Source organism: Pyxicephalus adspersus, chromosome 2, assembly GCF_032062135.1.
Source record: "Pyxicephalus adspersus chromosome 2, UCB_Pads_2.0, whole genome shotgun sequence".
Classification (NCBI taxonomy): domain Eukaryota; kingdom Metazoa; phylum Chordata; class Amphibia; order Anura; family Pyxicephalidae; genus Pyxicephalus; species Pyxicephalus adspersus.
The window spans coordinates 51,232,470-51,248,364 of NC_092859.1; the positions used below are offsets into that span (position 1 = coordinate 51,232,470).

Consider the following 15,895-nt stretch of genomic DNA (forward strand, 5'->3'; position numbering starts at 1 on the left):
AAGGAAAATGCAAAGTTTGATGTAACATCTGCTATTTAGCAAAAAGAATAATGTAAATGTCAATGTTAATTTTGAAATACTGAAATTGATACTTATTGTATGTCTTGTATGTTTTTGCTATATTGTTTCTATATAAAAAAATTATTTATATAAAATGTAACTGTTTTGAACTGAGATTTCATATTCAGGGTTAGAGATCTCTAATTTGGGGGATCATTCATGCCAAGAGTAATGCGTGTGCCATGCATAACACACATTTGTAAATGTTGTGGTATGCTGTGTTACTAAAGCCCATTAGATTTTATTGAGCCCGCATGTAAGAAAAAAGTGATCTATGGAGCCCACATAAACTATATCTAAATCCAAAACTTTTTTAATTGTGGATGGCCTGTGGAAGGATAAGCAGTGCCATTGTTTACAGCACCATCTGCTGTATTCCTGCCTGCCACTGACCCTGTCCAATGGCCATCAGGAAGACAGAGCGCCGACAGATAGAGATGAAGCTGGAGAAAATGTTCAGCTTGATGATATATCAAGGAATCTGCTTGTCACTATTGGGAATCTGTTATTATTGGTGAATCAGCCTGTCACTAGGGAACACTGGTGATTCAGTCTATGACTGGCGCATCTAGCATTGGAATCTGGGTCATGATGATATATGCCTATTCTTAAAATACAAATGTCTTTATTTTTGCCCACCCTTAGTAAAATCTGCCTGTTCCTAGTATTTTGTTATTAATATTTAGCCGTTCCTTCATTATCTGCAAGTGATTGGGACCTGGCTGTTGCTGTTAAAATCTTCTGGTGTTGATAATTGTGAGCTTGTCAGTGTTACTTGGTTTACTTACTTCAACTTGGCCACACCCATACATTGTACTTCCCCTCCCCCCATTACCTACATGACAGCATGGTCACATGCCCACATCTCCCTTACCTGTATACTTTGTAATAGGTGTGAGTGACAATAAACCATACCCATTTTGTCATATGACTGTATTTTTAATAGCAAAGTATCGCCTGTTGTATTATCTCGTAATAATATGTAATTTTAGGACCAAAACTTTGTTAGTAGGACTTGTAAGGGCAAAGACCACACAATGACCTCATCCAGCTCAGATTCAGATTTCTGCAGAAGCTACTGTACGTACTGACATGTTTGAACACCCCTCCCCCAACGTGCTAGCCCTTCCTAAATGAAAGGTAAAGGGGAGGGCGTGTTTCCGGGGGGGAGGCGGAAGTGACGTTCAGAGCGGGAGCGAGTGTTGGAGCGTTGGGAGGAGTGCGAGCAATAAAGGAGGGGTGTGTGACGTCACGGCCGCCATTACACAGAGCAGGGAAGGCTGGGAGGTGATGAGCCGGCTATTCGGGGAAAAGAAAATCCTGGCCATCGGGGAGACTAACGATTGATTTTATTTTTTCCTATTCGCTTCTGTTCGGAATTACACTCCTTTGGATCGGTTAGGATTTTCTATGTTTGGGTTGGTTGGCGGAGTACTGGTTTCTGGCGATTGTTTCTGCCATTGCGATTAGTGAGCCTCTCCCCTAACAGTGAGTGCGGACTATACAGCTCATCCACTGCTCTACATAGCCCGGCTGGCCTTGTAGGCCCCGGAAAATCTACAGAAAGTCTCAGCATGGACGAAAAGGCATTCACCAAGGAGCTGGATCAATGGATCGAGCAGCTCAATGAGTGCAAACAGCTGACCGAGAGTCAGGTCAAGACCCTGTGTGAGAAGGTTTGTATAGCCTGTCTTGTGTTCTGTACCGATAGATTGTATGTCTATATTCTAGCCTTGTGCCTTCTATGGATCTATAACCAGCCTGCTTGCCTATATGGGAGCCCAGGGATGGCACAGGTATCACTGGTGGGGGAAGTTTCACATTTAATACACATTGCAGGAGTTGGCCACTTTATTTCTTAATATTTTTCAAATTTGACATTTATGGTTCAGGGTTTGAGTGGTGGTTTCCAGGTGTTTGGCTTCTAAATAAAGAAAAAGGTGTTTGTAGAGGCAGCTTGGATAGGCATTGACAATTGATTGCCAAATCAGAAATGACAGAACAAATGGTCATGGTGGTAATGTCTATGGATGAATGTGTTTGAGAAGTGGTAACAGCATTGTTTCCCAACAATTTGTGTGAACTTTGTCTTAAATAGGCCTGCAATATTATCTTGTTGACAATACCACTAAGTAGATTGACACTATGGTGAATGTATACAAAGCCATATACCTAACTAATGAATGGTCAGACTGTTGGTGGTCCGCCTAGGTATTTCTAACTGAAATGTTGGTTTTTTTTTATCTCCAAACTCTTCTAATGGTCTCCATTACAGTTGGCAGGCATGGTCACTTCAAAGTCTTGATCCCTACTCTGTGGCTTCAGCCAGTTAAAAGGAGCAACTGACCTGACATTTAATGTTCTTGTGAAAATATTGCATTTTAACAGTTGTGTTGGTCTTATCCATGGTGCAATATTTGGATTGGTACATGTCACACTTGGTGGTGGTGGTGATTACAGAAGCTTTATTAGTCTCATGCCAATGTTCAAAGCAACTTACCTTTTTCTAGTTTTTTTCTAGTTCCCTGGGTGGCCATTTTATCCAGTACAGAAATTGATGGGAAATCAAACATTTCGGAGTTGTCACACGAGCTGTGAAGTGGAATAGCTTTGACAGCTATTCTGGTGACAACTATCTAAGGGTATTTTCCGTTGCTTAGAGAGCTCTTCTTGCTGTTACAGGAAGTAGAGGGAAGTCTTCCAATTGGCACACAGACAGGAATAAAAGCACTAGGAGTCCTATAAATATCTGGCACATTAATTAATTTCCTATCCTCCATTGTTGAAGGTTGCTGCAAGGGATGCACCAAACAAATGTGCATGGAGGCTGCTGGATAGCCAAGATTAATGGAAGTGGTTTCTGTCGCAGTCATGCGTTTAGACCTTACACTGCATTAGATGTTTGTGTGGCTTATTAGTGGATGCCTGCACCTAATATATTTTGCTGTTATTCTTGAAGGTTTATTTATGAAGTTACCAGCCTAGGTTATAAGCCAGGGTCACACATTTGCCCCCTTTGTATTAAAAACCTGATGTTTTTTAATATTTAACATTTCCTTTCCCTTATTAAATTTCACATATTTGACAGATCAGGGGCCACAGTCCATTGAGGAGAACTCCTAGATTTACACTTTACAAAGTTCTTCCTCCCATAACCATTCAACTTGACATTTACCTTTTTTAATGCTTGTACTGTAAGTTCTTAAAAAATAATCACTTGCATGACTATCAAATTGCCAACATTTTGAATTGTGGGCCTTAAAATCTGTTTCTTGACATAGCTGTGCAGTACTAGCACCATCATGGTATGGTCTAATCAACTATGCTTCAGGAACACCGGTGTGTTGGGTTCTGCCATTCTTGGCATGTGTAAAAATATTTGGAGTCATTTTGGGTGCATTATTGTGTGTATTTATTTGGAAATATGACATGACAAGTCAGTCTGTTTCTCTGAAGAGGTAGGACAGTAGCTGTTCATGGATACCAGCCATGTTGTATTCCAACCAATGGTTCAGGGTTGTGGAACCCATGAAAGAGACTGGGACCTAACCAGCTGGCCCATAAATACAATTATATATGGGCTAATGAGTGCACCACATAGGTGGCAATGGGCAAAGGTTGGCATTTTCCTAGAGGACATGATTTATAGTAACACACGGTGTTCTGCTTAAGGGCCCGGGGGATTGGTGATTTGTAAAGCAGGAAGTATTTTATAAGGCAACAAGATGGCTGCTGCATAAAATGATTTGGCTGTAACAAATGAGCACGTTCTGCATTCATTATCTTGGAAGCTAAATGCATCAGCAGTAAAGGAAGTCAGTGCTGCCATGTTGTGCAGTTCTAGATGTGACTGGGGTGCTAGTTGGTGGATGAGCAGTCAAACCTTTATATCCTGGCATGTGAGGGGGCAGAATACGTTCTATACTGCACGGAATAATATTCATGTAACACTCGGCGCTGTATTTTATAGGCGGCATTAAAAGCCATTATTAATGGGACCGCTCCTCATGGGGAATGACACGATGATAGAGGGTGATGACTCCCATATGCAGCCACTCCTAATTGTACCCCCTGCGGCCCATACAAGCCCAGCATACCTCTGCTGTGTCCGGGCTTGTAAGGGAAGGGGTAGCCGGTGTTTATCGGCCAGAGTCAGTAGCTAGGGCTTTCCTACTCCAGCTATAGTGCCAGCCGGCGTATTTCTGAGAGGCTTCCTACAATGACCATTCTCCGCGTTTTCTGCCATCTTAGCCGTGTGGTGGCCCCACACCGCGGGCTTCTAGTTGTCTGTGTCCTTGAATATGTTGTTCCTCAGTTTGTACATGTTGTAGTGTTTAGGTGATCTACTTTAACGTATCTGTCGTTCTTTTACTCATATTTTGTACAAAGCAAAGACTGGTAACACAGGACTACACGCCGTGGTGGTTGCCTTACACTGACGAAGCTATCGGCAGTCCGGCTCATGGCTGCGGCCCCTAAGATGGCGGCTGCTCTCTTTCCCCACCCCCTCCGCAGGAATGCACGGGTTGTGCGCGTACTCGTGAGATCGCGTCTACAGCACGTGCATTGCAGCCTGGTCTCTGCGGCTCCTCTCACCGGTGTCCTATGAGATAATCCTACCCCGCGATTTGTGCTGCTCCCCGCCCACCTTGTGAAATATTCCTACTCGTACAGCAGCAAGGATCGCTTGTGATCTATTACTATGCTAGAGGGCCTTGAGTAACCTCATGCCTTGGCAGACCTTCTCAAAAATAAAGTGAAACTTCAGGAACTAAATAAAACACTTCGCTACATGCAGTGAAAAATCTAAAGTATTATATGTACCGTACTGTCAGTGTTGGGTGAGCGCTGCTGGATGTCATGGCCTTGTGTTTATATTGTAGAATACCTGCTTCCAGTTTTTCTGTCCCCCAGCTTTCTGTGCAGACCCACTGCAGTCCAGTAATATGTGGTCTTGCTCAGTGTGCTATACCAGGTATCCTGGCATTCCCTTTCACACCAATGTGCTTGTGCAGATCCTGGAAGAGAACGGCATAAAGAGTATGGTGCAAACAACGGTGTGATAGTAAAATGTTTTTTTTTATTTTTTTATTGCAAAATGAATGTTACCTGTGCCTTCTGTGATAAGGAACCTTACTGTTTGTCATTTTTTAATTCCACTTTGAAGCCCAACTAATCAAACAAAATTGTAATATTGAGTCTCATCAGTCCTTAGATATAAGGGCTTCCCTAGGTTTGCCTTTTTAGTTGTTGTTTCATTTAAATGTACCTGGTAAACTTGCCAATACCTTGCCAAACACTGCTTGTCCAGTACAAATTGATGTTGGTTTGTGACTAAGGCTGCGTACACACGTGTAATAATTGTCCTTGGTAACGTCCGATCAACAACAGAACGTTCAATAATTGGTAACAAAAAAAAGTGCACAACAACTGTCCCAGCCGATCTGATTGGGCGAGGATCGTAATCTATTGTGTGTACGGTCGTTCAGTGATCATGGATTGTTCTGTGATACACTTTCTCCTGTACATATCACGTCCTGCATTGTTTGAATGATCGTATCGTTACAGCTTGTACAGAATTGTGCACAATACGATCGTTCAAAATATTCGGGAATAATAGTTGATTGTTCGTTTTCAAACAATAATTATTGCACGTAGTTACCTAGCCTTACATATAAACTGCAAAATAATACTTGTTTTGTTTTTTGTTAGAATTTGCAGTCTGGGTTTAAATATACTCATTCTCCAAAAATGTATGGTTTTAGCTTTGAACTGACCACTGAATATATTTGTGAGGTGTTTCCAAAATCTAAATGAGGATAGCAACAAACCATTCTTGGTAAATCCCGTGGCTAACTTGCCTTATACACATTGGTTCATCATCTGAGTACACGGAAATAGAATTGTATCGAGAATAATGTTTTAATGTGTGGGGACTTAATCAACTCAACTCTTAATCACTCAAAATTGAAACATTAAAAATTGATGCCAGACAGGCAAAACCTTTTCATCAGTGTCACCTCTTTACCATTTTTACAAAATATTTAGTATTTGCTTTATTAAGTGAATGTTTGTCTGACCCTGATTCACCATCAGACAGAATAAAAAAAGCTGCTGCTGCTTTTGATGTTTAGATTGTGCCTTCATGATTTGCTGCTGTGGTCACCATCGCCTGCCCAGTCTCCACTATTGCTTCCTAGTTCAACTGCATGGTTTCTTTCCCCCCTTAGGCAATGGTGGTGATGATAAATTTTCCACTAGCCCATGTCGTCTTAGAGAGGTGGCTTTGCAAGCTCCAATTTTAATCAGGCTAATAGTAATATGCCCTGGCTATTTATCAATGGTGTGCCATGCAGCACAACAGGCTCTATTCTTGGCTGCTATTTGGTATCCTTGTGGCTTCCTGTAGCACTGTATTTGGCTAGTGTGGTCCAGCAGATTGATTTTGGTAGTTTAAACCCCTCCTGCTAATTCTAAAATCATGTGGGTTAGTCACTAACTTTATTGATAACTAATTAGGAAGTTGCCAGCAGTGGTTGAATGTGTTGTGTGTGTTTTTAGCAGTGATTATCTGAATCTTTTGGTTGTCATTTTTTTCTTCTTTCTGTAATAATTCTTAATAACAATGATAATCTGGGTTTAAAAGTAGAGATGAGCTTTTCTATATGCGCTCTAATATTTACTACAAATTAAAAAACAAAAAAACAAAACATTTAATAACTCTGTTTTATCTTTAACAGGCAAAAGAAATTTTGACAAAAGAATCAAATGTCCAGGAAGTAAGATGCCCTGTTACAGTATGTGGAGATGTCCATGGACAGTTTCACGACCTTATGGAATTGTTCAGAATTGGAGGCAAATCACCGGACACAAATTATTTATTTATGGGGGATTATGTTGATAGAGGTTATTACTCAGTGGAAACTGTCACATTACTGGTTGCACTGAAGGTAAGAACAATAAAAATAAATGTTGGGGGGAGGGATCCAAGTTTAAAATCCAAGCGGAAGTAAATTTAAAAAAAGCTCACTCACCTATACTTTCACAGATCCCTCAGGCATGCACACTGAAGTAGCTTTACCCCCCTGTGTCTAGCCCACCCAAAAAAGTAGTTTTTACCTTACATAAAAGTGGCTTTCAATTATAAATTTCCAAGGACTACTATATGGTGATTTTGTTCCCATTAAGTATAGGAATACAATTTTTAACACACCTTTTCGAAAAAGAAACCATGCAACTTGGAAGTGTCAAATATGTATTGATAAATATGGCCACTACTAAGCTGATTCGTTTTTGGAACACTATCCAATAACTCAATACCTATTGTGTTCTAATAAAGTATTTTGGAGCAGTGATCTGTGTGCTAAGTCGGTGTTTGATTTAGAGAAGAAACTGCCTTTGGCCAAAGTAGGCACTCAGAACTGAATCATTAGGGATTTCAAAGAGAGTAACTTTTGCTATCTACACGTAAATTTTTATTGCCTTAGTTTATTGAATAATACTAGTCTGCTACACAAATGTTTCATAAAAGTGCTTCTTAACACTTTTACTTCCAGAGTTCTTTTTAGGCCTTTTTTTATAACTGAGTTTAAAAATGTTGGTAGTAGCAAGTTTGTGTTATACTATGAAATAATTTTTAATGTTCATCAAAATCTCCATTTTCTGCAAATTAAAAAACTGGATGAAAGGATACCAATTAATTTAGAACTTGAAACTGCATTCCACCTCAAAATTGGATACAAAATAGGATGCCCAACATTTTCCACAGGCAACTTTTAAAACCCCTTAGAACTTATTAGTTTAAAGTTAACCATTCACGATGGTCTTCAAGTTAGGTAGATAAGGCCATTGCATGGGCTGAAGGTAAGAATATAAATAGTCATACTTTAAATTAGACTTAAACACAAATTTTTTACTTTACGTAAAAGGATACAGAATGGGAGCGCAAAGCTGCCTGTGATACCGATGTCGCACATCCCGGGAGGCTCTTGGCTGCCCTTTCATTTAATGGAAGAAAAAATTGCAGATCTCACGCATGCGCAGTGAGATTGGCAATATTTTTTACCCCATCTATGTCACCCGATCTCGGGGCTGCACAGTGTGAGATCGGGTGATGCAGGAAGAAGAGAGAAGGTCAGGACAACATGGGACCCAAATAAAAAAAACCTCCTTATGATAGACGGATCCTTGGGATTAAAGCTAAATGCATCCTGGAGAAAAAGTGAAATTCAAACTGAGTTTGTATACATGAGTTTGTTTACATGACACTGATGTCAAAGGTACATTTGTAATGAAGAAAAAGTTAAAACAATCAATGCAGTACCAATTAATGTCTCTAAACTGTGGAACTTTGCCTGTAGAATGTTATCCTTGCTTTTTTATTTTTGCCTAAATTATTTATTTATTTTTAACAGGTTCGCTATCGGGAGCGTATTACAATTCTAAGGGGTAATCATGAAAGCAGGCAGATTACACAAGTATATGGTTTTTACGATGAATGTTTAAGGAAATATGGAAATGCAAATGTATGGAAATACTTCACGGACCTGTTTGATTACCTTCCTTTAACTGCTTTAGTGGATGGTCAGGTATGGATATAAACTAAAACAAAATGTCAAACACTAACCCATTACTTGGCTTTTAAAGCATAAGCACAGGAAAATAGTTATTCAAAGAACACAGATTGTATACCCATACACTTACATCTAGACAGCAAAAAAAATGTTTCAACCATTTGCAATAAATGGCTGGCTTGCATACATTGCTGGCTAGCAACACTAGCCCACCAAGGCATTGAATGAAAATTTATGAAATGGCTGCAAGATAAAAGGTATTGATATATCTACCCCCTCATCACAGATGGTCTGCATTTGGACTGCATGACAAAATGGAAAGGATAGATCTGCAACAGATCCCCATCCCCCTCCCCTTTTCTAGGTCCTATAGCTTGATAGTGAGTAAATTCAGCTCTTCAATCTACAGAAACATACTTGACATAAGTTAGCTATATGATAAACTCCATACCAAACTGAATAATCTCAGAGTAGAAAAAGTTTACCTCCTGCTATTTTATAGATTTTGCAGAATCCCCAACAATTATGCATTTCTAAGCTAATAAATATGTATGCATTTTTTTTTAATCTTTTAATCTTGGTATAGAAAGTGGTATGGTATATAGACTGTTTGGGTAATTTAGTGAAAGTGAAATGACTGAGCCTACTATAACTCCAGGGGTGAGCAAACTTGGCTCAGGCCACAATAGGTTTTAACATTTATTGGTGGGGCCAGGTTAGTATCAGAAGGATGGAGAGTGTTTGAAATTACATATAAAAGTCATTACCTAAAAGTCAAAACCCACATTAGTGTTGGGTATTTACAAAGGTAGAGTCAAATAAAACTAGACGAGTTTGATTTTGGCTCTGTAGCATTAAGTGTATGGTAACAATTGTATTTTTTTTTTTAAGACACATGTAAGCAGTATGCTGCAGATCCTGTAATACTGGCTTGGTGTTGGCTTGGCACCAATGTTAAGGGACAAAAACCAGTATAAGTGATACTTTAGATTCTAGTTTCTTAAGTTTCCTACATCTCTTTAGAGAGTGCATGGGATGTACTGCATTTGTTTTCAGAACTGGTATTTTAAATTTTGTCCTTTGTTCTGCAGATCTTTTGTTTACATGGAGGATTGTCTCCATCAATCGATACACTGGATCATATTCGTGCACTTGATCGTCTACAAGAAGTTCCACATGAGGTATCCGCATGTCTTTTAATGCAAACTTCTACTGCTAAAAACTCTTAGTTTAAAAAATCATACTTGCGTTTAATGCTGCAACCAATGTTTGAGCCAGTAACAAGACATCTGTAAAATAACCCAGAGATCTGTTTTCACTGGCTGGTATAAACAAAATGTTCTACCGAATTTATTGCAATGTTTTCTGCTGCTGAGCATTGAACCGAATTGGATGAGCTGCAAAGGTTGTTGTTTGATGGTAGAATTTTATGAAAGCCTAATTAGGCGTGCATGTAAATAGGTGTGTAATCTTTAGAGCACTACTTTTTGCCACAGAGCTGACACACACAAAAAACAAACAAATACAACAAATCATCACCAGTATTTTTCTGAACAAAACTGAAGATTTGATGTTTGTGTAGGGCCAGGTAAATTTGCAAAGGGTTTTGCAGGTATTTTTTGTGTGGTTTGTTTTTCTTATGTTTAATGCACGTTCAGTTTTGTGATGCAGATGGCCTTTAAAAAGTACAAATGAAAAGGATGACATTATTAGTTACATATGTGCTTTAATGCAACCAATACCTGAAGTAGTATAAATGGCTTTGAGGGTGATTTGGGAATTGGATTGAGGGCTAGTTATTCCAAAAGTTAAATCTTCTCCTGTTTTGGGTGTAAGTAAGAGTTTTTTTTCCCATTGCAGACCTTCCAATATGTACACTTTTCCTCTGTGTTTTGTGTGAAGTTCTCAAAACAAGTACATTGCTTTAGGAAGCACTTCTTTCAGATTTTTTTCCCACTCTGTGACTGGTATGCTGGGGCAATAAATCAAAGTGCAATATATTCAAATTTACTCTCTACTAGTCTACTGTATCCCCCCCCACACACACACACACACACTTTACCCTCTTATATATTTCCTTGGATACAATAGTAGTTGTATGATGGGAACTATTTTTATGAAAACTTATGTAGGAAATTATGATTTGGGTCCTCGTATTGTATTAGTGTGCTTACGGTTGACAATTCATGCTAATATTTGCATATGGCGACATTTATTTCTGTTTTTCAGTTGTTTTCGTCATGCTAATATATTTTACTAATATTGGTTTTAAATTGCTAAACTGTACAGTTTTGATATATTTCTAAAAACTTCAAGAAAAACAACACATGATAATTTTTTCTATTTTACAGGGTCCAATGTGTGACCTCCTGTGGTCTGACCCGGATGATCGTGGTGGCTGGGGTATTTCTCCAAGAGGTGCTGGATACACATTTGGACAGGATATCTCTGAAACCTTTAACCATGCCAATGGCCTTACTTTGGTTTCTAGAGCCCATCAGTTAGTGATGGAGGTGCGTGCTAATAAGTTAAAATCTCTTGTAACAAATCCACATGTTTACATTTACCCAATCATTAAATTCATTTTTATTTTCTAGCTTATTTTTTATGTTTAGCACAACAGTACGCCAATTATGTTGCTCCATAGTTTGTGATGTTCAGCATTCATATCATTGCTGCACAAGCTTTGAAAATATTAGCAAAAAATGCTACAGCAACTACATTTTCAGATTGAAACGTGTATAAATCTTGAACTTCAGATGAGCTGTTCTGCTTGTTTACAATTTAGGATTGCCAGGTTTTATGGCACTTATTACATTAGAATTATGTTTTCCTTTGGTGTTAATTTTTTATTCTCATACATTTATCTTGAGCGTACAAACTTCTCAAATAGAGAAGTTGCTTGATAATATTCCAGTCCCATCAGAAACTGATGTTTTAGCCTGTTGTGGTTTACTTTCTGGAAATTGGCTTTTGTTGGTCCACTGTTTTTAATGTTTCTTTTTCTGTTAAAGGGATATAACTGGTGCCACGACCGGAATGTAGTAACTATCTTTAGTGCTCCAAATTATTGTTACCGCTGTGGCAATCAAGCTGCAATTATGGAACTTGATGATACTCTTAAATACTCCTTGTAAGTAAAAATATATATGACTTGATGTATTGTAAATGTACTTTTTTTGAAGTGTAAAATGATTGTATCTTAAGGTTTATGGAGAACAATATTCATAGTGTATAGTCTATCCATAGACTAAACAAAAACTTTTCACCATAGCAAATGTTTTGGGAGACCCAAGATCTTGATCCAATGGTCTTTGTTGGCAAATGTATACATTCTTCCTGCCATACACAATGTACTTGAGGCCTTGACTGTGATCCCAATAAGTTGCCTTACCATCACATAGTTGCAACATGTCTGATTCTAAACATGAGGAAAGCCCCACTGTACCAGGTGCCTCCTACTCTACCAAATTCATTTTATTGTTGGACCATGTTCTTTGATTTTCTTCTGTTCGCTAATAGTGAGCATGCCCTAAAGAGCGGAGTTAAACTTGTGTGGGGTGACCTTGAATTGTCCAAGATAACTCTAAATATAGTAGTATAACCCATGTTATGGAATTTGTTGCTCTGTGTCTTTTCATTTTATGGGGACCATAAAAAATAAAAATCTGTGAATCAAAAAGTAATAAAAAGCCAGGGGGGCACCCTGCTACACTAGGAGCACAGAATACTCTGACACATGGCAAAACTATTAGAACTTATACATTGTTGTTAGCTTACAGAAACCATTCTAGTTTGTGTTCTTTTTATATTGCATTTAAATAAATGTTAAACAAAGCCAAGCATCTCACTGCATGCAACAGGTGACCTCTACTGCAACACCTTAACAATTTACAATGTTTGTTCATTCCCTGATTGAGTCCTTTGAAAAAAATGTTCTTTGTGGGGTTAGTTGATGGTTGGCTCATCAGTGACTTATCTCATGGGGTGAGCACTGTACCAAAGCCAGACTCTATAGCTAGCAGTAAAAAAAAAATCATTCTATGTAACTACAAAAGTAGTTACATAGAATCTTCACATGGCCCTGGTGATATGTGAGGAATAGTAGAAAAGTTGTGAAGTGTAAAATGTGGATCACTAGTTAAACTTACTCTTTGTGACAAATTATTTTAGGCTATAAGAAGGTGTAAGCATAGTCAGTCATTTTATCTGCATTCTGGTTGAAGGCTTGTGGCATTACATGTGTATTGGCTAGAACGAACGAGTAAAGCCCATTATAATCTTAAAATATATTCATATTAAAACTTTTGTACTAACCTGAATGTGTATTTTTAGCTTGCAGTTTGATCCGGCACCTCGCAGAGGAGAGCCACATGTGACCCGTCGTACCCCAGACTATTTCCTCTAAAGAAAATTTCACACTTGTACAGTATTGCCACAAGCAGGATATTTACCTGGGAGCCGAGAAGAAAATCAGAAATTTCAGTCAGGAGAGAGCATTTGTCACTCATGTACTGTTCTCAGATGGACCAAAAGATGTGCCATATACTAAAGCAAAGCCTCTCGCCTCAACAGCCCCTGACCATATTAATAAAGACTCAGGTCATTGCATGCGGAAATGACCTTGTCAATAAGAGAAAAAAAAAAATCAGTTTCCTGGCATAGCACTACTTGTAGATACTTTTTGCTTTCTCAGACTGCAAAAAAAATGTATGCGTTAACACCTCGTGAATACAATTTAACTTTCCATTTAGTAATTAGCTTTACTCGGCATGATTGTAGATAAGGATAGGAACTGTCTGGGGAAAACCCCTTTATCCTGATTGGAGGCCTGTTGCCTCAGTAATTGGTGTGAAGGGATTTTAAGGACCTTTTGGAGAATAAGTACTAAGGCCTACATTGCCTCTTTGTGACTACAGAAATGTTTATTTTCAGGGAATACATTCTAATTTAATTTTCTCACAAATGCCCAGTTTGTTTTTCTTCCAGTTTGCGTTCTTTCTGCCTCTTAAATCGTTTAATGTTAGTTTTGACCAGAACATTTTCTGTTGTTGCAGTCCAAATGCAGCATTTCTTTTTCATAATAAACTTGTGAACGAAGTACTTGGAAATGTGAAACTGTTAATTTTTTTTTTTTCATACTTGTACATGATCAAATGCAATGACCTGGTTTGTGGAATTGTAAACAAGCTCCAGAAAACCAATAAACTTCAGATCTTTTCAGATGTTCTAGGAGTTTGACTCAAAAAGGTTAGTAGTAATTTCTCCACTTCCAATTATTTTAATGATAAAAAAATCCCTTTACTTACAAGATTTTGTCTGGTTTTCAGCTCTTGCATCCTAAACTAGGTACAACAAACACCCTAACAACTCTTTCCTGGAGCCATTATTCAGGTTCTTTAAAGAGAGTAATTGCTGACAACCTGGTTAATACTTTTTAAATCTCATCAGTTGTATCTTGCAGATTAAAAAAAACAAAAGCAGTGGCCTGCAGCTACTGAGCAGTATATCGACTGTAATACAGTTAAAACTATATTAAGGGAAGAGGTATCTCTAACTTGTATCTAGAAGCAGGGAGCTCTTCCTCAGCTGGTAGATTAAGCAAATTGGTTGACCTATGATCACAAGTTAGATTCTCATCAGACAGAACAACCATTGGTATCAGGCAAGAATCGTAACCTGTACAGCAGTCCAACATCATTCATGGATCTATGAACAGCCCCTATAGAAATTGAGGCAGGAGAACACGGCGAACTACTGCTTGCTTGATTCTCCCCTCTGCATAGAATGGCGCTTGTTCATCTGTTGCTGGAAAAATTTGCAAAATATTGCCCTATTGAGAGCTTTTTGTCAGTTCCCATTTTTTGACAATCTGACTTCAGAACCCTCTAAAGACCCCCCCATTTTCTGGTGGAGTTGGACTGTAATATAAATCTTAGTAAATAGGGTGTGAGGCTTTCTGTAAAGCAAACCACTGAAACCAAATACCTTGCCCTCTTTTGACAAGGGAAAAAAAAGTGTGAACGTGAAATTGTTGAAAAGTTTTGACTTCATGAAGGTTTTATTTCCTTAGTGATGTGGTTTACAATAACAAAATTGATGCACCTGCCCCAATGTTGTTGGGTTTTGGTCTTGCATGCATAATGTGTTCTCACCATTGTCTTGTTAAATTTTTGAAGACACCCTGATAAGTAATTTCCCTGTTCTATATTTTTTTTCAAGAACTTTACAAAAAAACTTTTCCAATTTTAATGAATGGTCAAACAGATAAATCCTTGGACAATTATTAGTTTTAGTTTAGTGCCACACCCCGATCGATCATCTTGAATCCATACATTAAAACATTTTGAAAAAGACTTTTTAAGGCTCTTCCAATGTAAAAAAAAAAAAAACATTTTATCATTGTTAAAAGATATTTTTCATAGAGAAACAACAATGGCTAAAACAGTGAATAGGTGCAAAAAAATCAACTTTTTAAACTGCAAGATAGTGTATAGTACCTTACAAAATAATGTACTCCATCTACTGTGCATACACCAGTGCTGTACCATATAGTAAGCAGGTTGATCAATAGAAATCCAAAGGTGCATTCGCTGTGTTTCAATGTGCCGATTTCCCCCCCCCCCCCCCCCAAAAAAAAAAAAAAACAGACATTTATTTGTGAATAGGATAAATGTCTGATCAGTGATGTGGACTTAGACCCTCAAATGTCACAGGGATATCTTGAATACTACTCTTCCCCAGACTCCGTTTGAAGCAAAAGTTAACAGGGTAAGAGCAAGCCTTTCCTCCTGTCACTTAGGTGAAACTTTAAATCGCATAAACAAGCACACTGGAATGAGTAGTGTAAATTCATAAACAAATGCACTTTGGTGAAAAACATTGGAATGCATCATTAAAAGCCCATAAGGATGTCGCATGATTGCTGCTGCAATCCTTTTTTTTAATGATCATTTCCAGTAGTGAAAAACCAAGCGCAGTACACAGTGCTGTTCTTCAGAGGTGGAAAGAGGACCAGCAAATGGTGCTTACCTCCATAGGTATGAACTGCAGTTGTTCCTAATTGTTCATATGTGAATGTCAGTTTTTTGCCTGACACAAACAATTATTTGTCTTGGGTGTGTGTATGTAGCCTAACACTTCTATTTATAAAGCTTTGCTCTCCAATAGTCTCAAGTATGTCAGATCAAAAGGTTTTTTTTTGTTTATGTATTTCACTCCCCTTTGTAACCATAAATTTGTAGGTTTTCAGATTTTTATGT

General features: G+C 38.3%; 1 protein-coding gene across 1 annotated transcript; it reads left to right on the top strand.

Annotated features, from left to right (window-relative positions):
• The first annotated feature begins 1,311 nt into the window (after positions 1–1,311).
• Positions 1,312–13,736, top strand: PPP2CA (protein phosphatase 2 catalytic subunit alpha). The gene is made up of 7 exons (XM_072400767.1): positions 1,312–1,736; positions 6,801–7,010; positions 8,475–8,648; positions 9,725–9,814; positions 10,985–11,146; positions 11,648–11,766; positions 12,969–13,736. Exons 1-7 carry the CDS (start codon positions 1,635–1,637, stop codon positions 13,039–13,041), a joined length of 930 nt encoding a protein of 309 aa, XP_072256868.1. The 5' UTR covers positions 1,312–1,634; the 3' UTR covers positions 13,042–13,736.
• Positions 13,737–15,895: the final 2,159 nt, after the last annotated feature.

Bases quoted from the DNA above. Each gene is read 5' to 3' on its own strand.
- PPP2CA (XM_072400767.1), top strand. From the start codon at position 1,635: ATGGACGAAAAGGCATTCACCAAGGAGCTGGATCAATGGATCGAGCAG. The intron at 8,649-9,724 runs GTATGGATATAA...TTTGTTCTGCAG, and splicing joins CTGCTTTAGTGGATGGTCAG to ATCTTTTGTTTACATGGAGG. The intron at 11,767-12,968 runs GTAAGTAAAAAT...GTGTATTTTTAG, and splicing joins GATACTCTTAAATACTCCTT to CTTGCAGTTTGATCCGGCAC.